The sequence below is a fragment of the Vespa mandarinia genome, chromosome 19, assembly GCF_050613455.1.
Source record: "Vespa mandarinia isolate Hongniang chromosome 19, ASM5061345v1, whole genome shotgun sequence".
Taxonomy (NCBI): Eukaryota; Metazoa; Arthropoda; class Insecta; order Hymenoptera; family Vespidae; genus Vespa; species Vespa mandarinia.
Genome location: NC_140828.1, coordinates 1,930,001 through 1,942,500, shown reverse-complemented (window position 1 = coordinate 1,942,500; position 12,500 = coordinate 1,930,001). Strand labels below are relative to the sequence as shown.

Here is a 12,500-nt window from a genome sequence, read left to right as displayed (position 1 = left end):
CCTCGGGGTCGAGGCTCGCTGTCTACAAAAGCAGAGAACTGCTGCCGTAACCAGACCGACCATACTCAGGAGCAGGAAAACGAAGGCAACCGCGAACCAGGTCGTCTGCATACCCAGGATCATCGATGCCTCGGAGTCTGTAACAATTGAAAAATATTATACCATTTATTTGTTATTTTTATTACGTTAAAAATAAAGATAAATCTTTTTTATGATTTAACGACAAAGAAAGAAAAAAAATATATCACGAATATAAATCGATTATCAATTAAAATCCTCACGACGTCAATCGTCTTAACGTTAATTCATAATTAATGCGAAATATATAAATTTTCAATTGAAATCTTAACGAAATTAGATTGCAATAATTGTATCGTAAAAATTTCTAATAAAAATATTAAATAAATATGTGTACAAAAAATATTTTCTTTTTTTTTTTTTTTTTTTTTTTTCTTTTTATTCTTTTTTTTTCTATAGATCGCATACGTACATAAAATTTTCTATAAAACTTTGTACGAGATATATCGTATAATATGTCAAATTTTTTTTTACACGAATCTTATGTTATAAATATATCTCCATTTTTTTTTGTTTCTTTTTTTTTTTTTTTTTAAATCAAAATTTCTTCTTTCCAAAATTTTATACAAAATATATAACGAATATAATCGGCAGAAATCTTCTAATAAATGTAAATAAAATTTTCAAGAGAAATTTTCTAACGAATATCAATATATACAACATCAATGTAATGTTCTAAAAATATGTAAAAAAAAAAAACATATATATATATACGTATGTATACAAATTTTCTAGTTATAAACCTTTCAACAAATATTACATCTACACACAAACACACACACATACACACACATATATATATATATATATATATACATATATACATACTCGTGTAATATATTCCGTCGTATTAGAAATAAAAAATAAAATGAAATATCTAAGTTATATATAAATATTTTTTTTTTTACACGAAACGATTTTATTCCCCATTTATTTTTTTTTTTTTTTTTTTTACTGTTAAAGATTCCAATAAAAATTTTATATACATATATTTATATATGTGTGTATAGCTTCTGACACTTTGTAAAAGATTACAAAGTAACGTTCGTTCGTTCATTCGTTCGTTCATTCGTTCGTTCGTTCGTTCGTTCGTTTTCGATCAGATTTCGACGATTGAAATACAACTCTTGCACGCGTATATACGAATCTAATGAGTTTTTCCGATCGTTACGCGAAACGACGAGAGATTTTCGTAGAAATCTCATTTCGTTGGCTTGTAGTACGAGCCGGAACGCGAGCCAGCGTAATGGAAGGTGAGTTTCTCGCTCGGATAAAGGGAAATGTAATTTTTCCGATCGTTGCAACGCCGCTTGCTCGACGTAATGCACCGCGATAAACGATGAAATTTCGTGAGAGAATTTAACCGCAATATGGAATGGACTTTACCAAGTGAATCAAATGTCTTTATACCTGTATACGTGTGTGTTTCGACTGTTAAAGAAAACAAAAAAAAAAAAAAGAAAAGAAAAGAAAAAGAAAAAGAAAAGAAAAAAAATAAAGGAAAGAAAAAACAACAACGAAAGAATAAAAAGAAAGAGAGAAACAATTCAAAGGCAAACGAATAAGTATATCAATGTATATATATATATATATATATAAAATTATATATATATATATAATTTTGAAAATAATACATTATATTTAATTCACACAAATAATATATTAATTTCAATTCGGACCAATTATCGAGAAAATTTAATATATCGTATTAGAAATTAAAAAAAAAAATACACACGCACACACACACACGTACACATACACAAAAGAAAAATCAAATGTACATTTAATAAAATCATATGCATATATAGAAATTAAAAGGACAATATCAATCAAAGTGCCATTGATAATATCGAACGTAAACTTATGAAAGAAAAGAAAAGAAAAAAAAAAAAGAAAAGGAAAAAAGTAACACGACACAAAAAATTAATACAACAAAAATGTAATACAAAAAAGAAAAAGATTAATACAACAAAAATGTAATACAAAAAAACAAAAAAGAATTAATACAACAAAAATTAAATATATCTGTATTGAAGAAAAAAAATAAAAAAAGAAAAAAAAAGAAATACAAAACAAGACACACGCGAAAAAAAAAAGAAAAGAAAAACAAGAAAAGCATCTGTCAGACGTTTATGTTAAAACTAATAAAATAATATCGGACATATGACGTTTATTAAAAATCCAAAAATAATTCTACTTCGTAGAAAATTATTCGTAAAATAAGAATTACCATTAGAAAAATAAAAAAAAAAAAAAAAAAAAAATACAAGAACAAAAAAGAAGAAGAATCTGTGATCGAAACGATACATAAATATATGTATGTATATATATATGTATAATATATATTTACATATGTATGTATATATGTATGTATAATTATCAAAGGACATTTAAAATCTTACATTAAATGTATAAATATATCCATTTTATACGAGAAGATGAATGAAAATGTCGAAGCAAGTTTTGTTCGTCGATCAGTACGTAGTACAATAGTTTCCGAGGAAGTAACCTAGTATAAACACGCAGGTACCTTCGTCGAATCGAAAGATCGATATTACCCCTCGACGAATAGGTACAACCGAGAACCTGCGACACGAACTCTCTTCGTGGTATTTCGTTTTGTAACAATTACAGAACACGAATGATCCCAAAAGCTTTCTATGTAGCTACGAAGGTTAACGTTAATGTTTTCCGACAATAACATGTTCCATCCTGTCGATAGAGAAAGAAAGAAAAAAAAAAAAAAGTATAAATAGAGAAGTGAATAATAGAACGAGAGAGAGAGAGAGAGAGAGAGAGAGAGAGAGAGAGAGAGAGAGAGAAGAAAGATCAGAGAATGGAAGAGATTGCGAGTACTATTCCATCCCTCTTCCCCACCCTTATTTTTTTCTCTTTTTTCTGTTTTCTTCTCTCTCTCTCTCTCTCTCTCTCTCTCACACACACACAGACAGATACACACAGCAGACACATACATACATAAATAAATAAATTTATCATCGACGTGACAAGGCATGGCATTTTCTTTATGCGTGACCACGCAACGTATATAAGCTTCGGCTTTTCTTGTTTATCTTTTTTTTTTCTTTTTCTTCCTCTCCTTTCTATCCTCTCTTTCTCTCATTAACGCGAAGTAAATAAAACGTGTATCTAAATAAAACGTCTATCTTCTTTTTCTTTTTCCCTTTCCCCTACTCCCTCCTCCAATCCCTTTTATTGATAATAACATTTCAATCAGAGATATTCGACGTTCTTTCATACGTATAATATCGTTGATTGAATAATGTGAAATTTTTTTTTCTCTATCGTGTAACTTTATACTCTTAAAATAATACATACATATATATATATATATATATATATATATATAAATATGTAAAATTAATTAAATTAATTAAATGAAAAAAAAAAAATATATATATATACAATGATTTTATTCGAGGATATATTAAATAAACTTATGAAATGATACGGTAAAAATTGAATTAAAAGAGAGAAAAGAAAGAAAAAAGGGTGAAAAAAAAGGATGAAAGAGAAAAGAAGAAAAGAAAGAAATTATATTTAAAAAAAAAAAAAAAGGGAAACTTACTGGCACAGAGAGTGGAGGGTGTTTCGTCGGAACCATCGCCACAATGATTCACACCGTCACAAAGTAGATCCGTTTCGATGCAGAATTCATTTTGAGTGCAGCGAAAATCCTTGCAGGTGTGTTCTGTAATAAAGAGAAATATATTTCGTAAAATATTCTGCTTTTCACTGTTTCTCCTTTATTCTACAAAAAAGAAAAAAAAAAAAAAAAAAAAGAACAGACACAAGCATAGTAACAAAGACAGACAGAAAAAGAAAGAGAGAGAGAGAGAGAGAGAGAGAGGGAGGGAAGGAGGAAGGTAGAGAAAGAGAAATAGATTGTCTATCTTTTTAGTAAACGTAATAATAGTAATAGTAGTAGTAATAACAGTGATAATAGTAGTAGTAATACTAGTAGTAATAGTAGTAGTAGTCGAGGAAAAAAAATATCACAGTTTGTCGACAGGTAGGCTAGTAGCTCTGCTACCCTCATTGAAGGGTCGCACAACCCTCCACTCGAGGACCCTCTGCTAGGCGTCGAAGCTTGAATGATAGGCTAGTTTGAAAACGTGCACTGTACTTTTGGATTTACGCCTTCTAGCCTGATTTCCAAAGAGAGAGAGAGAGAGAGAGAGAGAGGAACGAGAGGATAACTTCTCAACTTTACAAGCTCGATTCACGACTACTACCCTTTTCTTTCCTTTTTCCTCCTCCTCCTTCTTCTTCTTCTCCTTTGCCTTTTCCATCTTGGCATTATCTGTCAAGGAGCTTACTACTTATCCCCACCACATTTTTCCTTTTATCTCTTTTATCGAGCCTTCGATTTTTTAATCCCTTTTCGAAATCTTCTCCTTCAAACTTTTTTCCTTATTTATCATCCTTCCTTTCATTCTCTTTCTCTCTCTCTCTCTCTCTCTCTCTCTCTCTCTCTCTTTCTCTCTCTTTCTATCTATCTTTCTTTCTCTCTTTCTCTTTATTATCTAATTTTTTCAAATAAATTAATATTATCATTTGAATATTTTTTTTATAATTAGATTGATGGACACACACATAGAGAGTGAGAGAGAGAGAGAGAGAAAGGGAATTAATTGGATGTGCATGAGAATAGATCGATTAAATTAAACGAACGCGTTCATGTAGAATTTAAAGCTCAAATTTTCTCTCGATTATTATTTAAGCTCTGAAATCTGTTTGGTGTACGTCCTTCGTACGCGAAGGAAGAGTTTTTTTCTTTTTTTCTTCTTTCTTTTTTTTTTTTCTTTTCTTGTTTATTTTCGATAATTTTCATACACGTTCATAAACTCGCTATATCAAATTTATTTATTATCCCGGAATACATACAGAGGGTAAAAAAGAGAGAGGAAAAAATAATAATAATAATAATAATAAAAAAAAAAAAAAAAAGAAAGGGAAAAGGAAAACAAAAAAAGAGAAGAAACAAGGAGAGAGAGAGAGAGAGAGAGAGAGAGAGAGAGAGAGAGAGAGAGAATGGAACGAACGTCAAAGTTTAACGAGAAACGTCGTAAGTTCGGAATGATTCAACGATCGCGTAAGTTGAAAAGAGAAGAGAAGAAAAAAAGAAAGAAAGAAAGAAAGAAAGAAAGAAAGAAAGAAAGAAAAAAAAGAAGCAAGAAAACAAAATCAAGAAAAAGGAAAAGGTGGTCCTAGAAAGAAGTTTTACCAAGTTAAATAACTGGTAAATAACTTTGTAGTAAAAATCTTATAAGAGACGTGGGCCTCTCTAACGTAACTCGTTGTTCTTCGTTCATTGTTAACTTCTGTTTTTCTTTCTCTCTCTCTCTCTCTCTCTCTCTCTCTCTCTCTCTCTCTCTCTTTTCATTAACGTCATGTGCGTACAGTTTTCAGAAAATATGGAAATCTGCAAGAGATGGGAAGGTAAAGAAAACGAAAAAGAGAGAAAAAGAGAAGGAGAGAGAGATGAATCCTACGGTTGCACTAGATAGATGTACGTAATCAGGACGAAAAAAGAAAAAAAAAAAATTATGGACGAGTCCCTCGTAATTTTGTCATAACGAGATGTGTATATATATGTCTATGTATGTGCGTGTACATATATATATATATATATATATATAAATTTTTTCTCTCTCTCTCTCTCTCTCTCTCTCTCTCTCTCTCTCTGTCTCTCTTTCCTTTTTTCATCCTCGATCCTCTTCACACTCATCTTTATCACAGTATCCTCTCATCACACCCATCTTAATCCTCCATCTGCTTTTTTTAATAACGAATCCCTTTTTGTCAGTGGAATCCATGGAAGTCGGTCCGTCCCTTTAAACGTGCTCATTAAGCGTACTCGTTATCACCGTCGTGATACCGGATATCCGATAAATCGTGTGCAGCGAATGCTGGAAATATCTCGTCCGAAAAAGAGAAAAAAAAAAAGAAACGAAAAGAAAAGAAAAGAAAAGAAAAGAAAAGAGGAGAGAAGAAAAGGATAGAAAAAGAAAATAGAAATGAAAAAAGAGAATAGATGAAAAAATTCGCGTATATCAAACTCGCAAAAATTTTTTTTAACGTGACACGCGACACTTATAAATCATATCTCTATATTTGTTCTTTAAAATGGACAAATTTATTGATGAATTTTCTTCTTCTTCTTCTTCTTCTTCTTCTTCTTCTATTTTTTTTTTTCTTGTTCTTCTTTATCTCGCACAATTAATAATTCGATCTAATCGATTAATTTGATAATGTAATATTTCAATTAATACGAGAAATCTCGTCTATAGAAAATCATCTTTCGTATAATAGATCAATTTGTATTAATCCAACGAAATAATTATTCGACGGACATACGTCTTTTTAAATCGATCCTCATTCTCTAAGACAAAAAAAGAAATTACATCGATGGATTTCACTTAATTTCTTTTTCGCGTTTCTCTATCTCGTAACAATTAATAATTCAAACTTAATCGTTTAATTCGATAATTAAATGTTTCGATTGATATACGTTATCTCGTTGAAAAAAGAAAAAAGAAAATATAAAAACGGCAAATCCGAAAAAAAGAAGAAAGGCTTCATTAATTATTCAACGTATAGGTATTTTTATTATTCCAAATCATTTCAATTCTATGATATAAAATTCATCGATAAATTATTTTACCATCGATTCGATATCTAATCATTAATTGGAATAATAAAATATTATAATTAATTGATAAATTAACATGAACTCGGTGTAAGCAAGAAATGTACAATTGTCGTGACTTGTAGTACATAACAATATGGAGTATTATTCAAGCTCAAATTACGATCCACTTGACCATATCTATATACATATTTACGTATTATATATATTATATATATATATATATATATGAAACTCGAACTTATCGTTAACGGAGAGAATATGGTAGAGAATTTGTCGAATAATCAAACTGTACGATCATCGAAGCTTTGGCTAATTTCATTAATTAATCGTTCGTATATGGATAATCCTGTTTCATCGATTCGTTCGCTTTTAAAATGACTATTCAAAGTAATATTTTATACACACACACACACACACACACACATATATCGTACATTTTATCTATTCATAAAAGTTAATCTATGCTTACGATACTCCCGTTAAAATTTTCATATTAATATACATGAAACTTCTTTATATATATATATATATATAAATTTTTCTTTTTTCTCCATTTATTTTTTTTATTCCTCGTAAAAAAAAAAGAAAAAAGGGAAAAAGAAAAAAAGATTTATGCGTGGGATTTTAAAGGAATAAAATTTGCATCGACGATATAAATACGATATAATAACTCGGTTGTACGTTGTATAGTCTCAAAGTGATCTCTAACTCTAACGGTTTCTCTTCTTTTTTCCTTTTTTCTTTTTTTCTTTTTTTCTTCTTTACTCTTTCTCTTTTCTTTTTCTCATCTTCGTTTTTCATTTTACCAGGAATAGTAGAAAAAGGAATGGAAAAAAGATATGAAAGACAAAATTTTCAAAGAATCGATTCGACTTAACATATATACATACATGCATATCATATGTATATATATATATTATATACATACATACATATTCTACCGAACTCACTTCTCTCGCTATTCTGACCTAAATTTCTTACTTTTATCCTTCAACCCGGCGAATAATCCGTCGACAAAGTTGATCGTAGATTCGCGTGTAGAAGTTAGCATGTGTCTCGAGTATACTCGAAGGAAACTCCGTAAGAGTAGTGACGTTTAGGATAATAATATGTCGATGAGAAACGACGTACAACTATGATAATAACTAGAAGATTTTACTATGAATAGATTTATCCAAAAGCAGAAAGAGAAAGAGAGAGAGAGAAAGAGAGAAAGACAGAGAAAGAGAAAGAGAGAGAAAGAGAGAAAGACAGAGAAAGAGAAAAAGAAAGAGAGAGAGAGAGAGAGAGAATCATTTCTCTATTCCATTATAAATCATAATCAGTATTTATAATAATACTTTTAATGATTTAATTAAATGCACAATTTTAATGCACAAATAATTTGAGATTTTCCATGTCTTACTTACTATCCTAAAACGACATAATCAATATTTTCAAATAATACTTTAGCTTTGATTTCAACATGATTGTTCTTTTTTCTTTTTTTCTTTTTTCATTTTCTTATCTCGTTATCGTTTCATAAGTTGGAAAATAATTAGAAAAAAAAAAGAAAAAAAAAGAAAAAAAAAAGAAAAAAGAAAGAGAGAAAAGAAAAGAAAGAAAGAGAGAGAGAGAGAGAGAGAGAGAGAGAGGAAAAATGAAAGAAGGAAAAATTAAAGGCTCTCGTAAAAGTGTCAGAAAGAAACGGAAGGAAATTTCAGCACAATGATGTATGCACACCCTTCGTGTTCGTCACTTCGAGAAGCTTCCTTTAACCCCACCCACCCTTCCACTCCTCCTTCTCTCTTTCTCTTATATTTCCTTTTCTTTTTTTTTCTTCCCCCCATCCCCTTCTTTTCTCTCTTAAAACTTTCTTCTTTATCGTTAGTTCGAATTCGATGGCACGCTAAGTACGTAATTTCATAATGATTTTTATACGAGATTTTTATATTTATTTTTATCTTCTTTCTTTTTCACTCTCACTCTCTCTCCCTCTCTCTCTCTCTCTCTCTCTCTCACTCTCTGTCTCTGTCTCTCTCTCACACTCTCTGTCTCTGTCTCTCTCTCTCTCTCTCTCTCTCTCTCTTTCTATTTTTATTACAAATTAAATTGCCCGGCCACTTGAGAGAAGACAAACCAACGCGCGATAAGAGATATACGCTGAGAGATAACAAAAAAAATTTACACTCGACTCTCGTCTCTCCAATATCTCTAGAAAAAAAAAAAAAAAAAAAAGAAAAAAAAACAATAACAACAACAACAAAACGAAATGGAAAAATAGGAAAAAAAAAGAGAGAGAGAAAAAATGCAACGAGAACGTTCTTTTAATCTTCGACAATGAGATTTTCAAAAATCTCAATTTTTCGATTGAAAATAATAATGTAAAAAAAAAGAAAAGAAGTATGGATAGATCGAAATCATTTTTATTCGATCTCATATACAAAATCATGTTAATTAATTGATCAACATGTTAATAATAAAGTAATAGCAATTATGATTGCTAATTAATTAACGATAGTGAATAGTAATAAATAGCAATATAATACAAAATTACATGAAGACTTCTAACATCAAATTGCGTCGGATGGAACATCATAACTAACCATTGATGGTTCGTATTACGAAGATACCGTGTAAATGCATAAACACATTATTTGCTTATACCAGGAAATTCTATAGCGGTGTTCACAGAATGGAGGAGAAACTTAAAAGAGAGAGAGAGAGATAGATAGATAGATAGATAGATAGATAGATAGATAGATAGAGAGATAGACAGAGATAGAAGATCTTTTGCTGTATGAAGGATGAAATCTGAATGCCGAGAGAGAATCGATGTGCTTGTATGAGAGACATCCATATGGAAATTATCCCCACCATTTTACAACAACCCTTATCCTCCACGCCTCTCACCCCTCATCCCCCACATCACTCCCATCTCTCCATTTCAACCTAATTCTCTTGCGTTCAATGAACGATCTTCTGATGAATATATATATATATATATATATATATATATGTATGTATATATATATATATATCTACCTTTAATAGAAAGGATTCTGGGACAAAGAGAGAAATAGGCAGCAGATGAAATTCATCGGAAAAAAAGAAAGAAAGAAAGAAAGAAAGAAAGGAAGAAGAGAAAAATATCGGGGAGAAAATAAAATTGTCTTTTCGACAATGGTCGAAAACAATTACTCTTATGTCCTTCGACATAAATTTTCGATGAATTAGAATATTCGATAGATTGATAGACGGAAAAAGAAAAAAAGAAAGGGACGAAAGAAGAAATGAGAAGTAGTGTAAAATATACTATTACAAATTTTTATTTTCAATAATAATCAAAATCAATCGTCTTTCTTCTTTTTCCTTTTAACTTGTTCGAAAAATTTCGATGTGTGTGAGAGAGAGAAAGAGAGAGAGAGAGAGAGAGAGAGAGAGAGAGAGAGAGAGAGAGAGAAACAGAAAGATAAAGAAAATAACGAAAACAAATTTATAAAATAAAAGAAGCAAGAAATAAATGTAAAAGGATTATTGATGAATGTTTTAAAAATAATTAGTCCTATACGTATTAACCTGAATACATATACATATATATATATATATATATATGTATGTATGTATGTATATAGATGATATATATATATCAAGGAGGATAGGTTAAAGTGATCCATCCGTACGACGACGTTTTACTATCGTGGATCGTCCATAGGTAGTATAGCTGGTGCACGAACGACGAGAAGAGGATTGACTTTAATGTCAGGATTAGGAGCTGCAAACCGAAACCCAAGGATAATCCCTATAGGGGCGGAGTCAATTAAGTCGAGCTAAGGTACCCTATACTCTAAGGATATCCCTTTGGAATCCTTGAAATCGCTCTTCAGGATCAAGCATGTCGGACTGCTATCTCGATTCGATCGCATCTCGTCTGTCTCATTTTCTATATCACTATTACTTATCTTTCTCTCTTAATTCTTACTTGTTCTTTTATCTCTCTCCTTCTCTCTCTCTCTCTCTCTCTCTCTCTTTCTCTTTCTCTTTCTCTCTTTAATCTCAAAAGAAAGATAGAGAAGATTTTATTTTTTTTAAATAAATTTATCACTATAATCAATGTATAATTCGAAGTTCATATTTGTCGAATAAAATCAGATATTTCGAAATATTCTATCCGTCTCTCTATCTTCTCTCTCGAGGAAAAAAAAGAAAAAGGTTAAAAAATTACAAAAAAGAGGAGATAGAGAGGATTTCTTTTTTTTTTTCTTTTTCTTTTTTTTCTCTTTTTTTTTTTTTTTTTTTTTTTTTTAAATAAATTTACTCTGTAATCAATGAAGTTTGAAGTTCACTTTAGTCGAATAAAATCACAGATTTCGATAGATTCTATCTTTCTCTTTTTTCTATACACACACACACACACACATATATACACATATATATGTATGTCGCAAGCTTCCGTAGTTTCTAACGAGTGCAGTCGACGTATTACCACGCATTCATCCTTTGTGCCGAGCCCAAAATCCCAGACTCCAAGCAACCAACGAACTCCTCCTACGTTTTGCACGCGTTATTACCACGAAGCTGGTTATTTTCCACGTCCACGTCTGCTAGAACGAAGTCTGGAAAATCACGCTTCGTTGGGGAATAACTCGACGAGTTGAGCCTGTATTTCTCTCTCTCTCTCTCTCTCTCTTTCTCTCTCTCTCTTTTTCTCTAACTCTCTTTATCCTACTATTTTCTTTTTCTTTCGCGTGCCCAAAAATTTCACGTACTCTTCCTATCTCTTTTCATTTTTCTTTCTTTTTTTTCTTCTCTTCTTTTTTCTTTTTTTCTTTTTTTCTTTTGTTCATTTGAATCTCTCTTACAAATGTGATTCTCCTAATGAAATTCGTTCAAAAAAGAAAAAAAAAAAAAAAAAAAGAAGAAAAGAAAAAAAGCAAAAAAAAAAAAAGGGAGGAGAAACGAGAAAAGAAAAGAAAAAAGTAAAATCGAATCTTGAAACCAACCCGATACACGTATCTTTTTCTCCATTCTTATCATTCCCTTTTTTTTCTCTTTTTTCTTTTTTTTTTTTTTTAGTTTCTCTCTCTCTCTCTCTCTCTCTCTCTCTCTCTTCTTTCTTCCTTTCACCCTGAAAAGATTTAAAGATTTTTCTCCGTTGGTCGGGTTCGACGAACGAATGAAATTTGTCGTGCAATCGATTTCGAACTATTTCGATGCGCATAACGTGTGCAAACGTATTCGGGGATTGATACGGCCCTGAAAATTCTATCCGCTGTCCGTGAATGATAGCAACGTATCCAGGAAGCGAGTAAAAGCGACGTGAAAGCGCGATATTGAAAGGAGGAAAAACGAATGCTTTTCGTTGCTGCATCGAAATCGATATGTGAATACCTATAGTTGAACTTTTCCGTATAATAGGATACGATAAGATATCGTATGAAAAATACCGAGATATATTTTATTTAATAACAACGCCATTCTTACAATTCCTCTTTCTTTCATTTTCTATCTTTTTTCTTTCTTTTTTTTTTTTTTTTTGTTCTTTCCTATTTTTACTCTTTTTTATTTTTTTCTTCAATTTTTTTGATTATCAAACGAAAATATCACCGCTGACAACATATCTCTAATAATAATAATAATAATAATAATAATAATAATAATAATAATAATAATAATAATAATCTAACTCGTTGACACTTTTATCCTTTGCAATTCGTAAAAATGCGTTTTTTACAATTCCATTGTCAAAATAAAAATATTTCCACCGATA

General features: G+C 30.5%; 1 protein-coding gene across 9 annotated transcripts in view; it reads right to left on the bottom strand.

Moving 5' to 3' along the window:
* LOC118447975 (uncharacterized) overlaps positions 1–12,500 on the bottom strand; it is a 148,229-nt gene that overhangs the window by 17,919 nt on the left and 117,810 nt on the right. For all 9 annotated transcript variants that reach the window (XM_035880591.2, XM_035880594.2, XM_085662694.1 and 6 more), the window contains 2 exons: positions 3,665–3,787; positions 1–137 (listed from right to left, as the gene is read on the bottom strand). The exon at positions 1–137 is cut by the window's left edge and continues 52 nt beyond it. In XM_035880591.2, coding sequence (XP_035736484.1) covers positions 1–137; positions 3,665–3,787 — 260 coding nt within the window. The remainder of the gene's footprint in view (positions 138–3,664; positions 3,788–12,500) is intronic.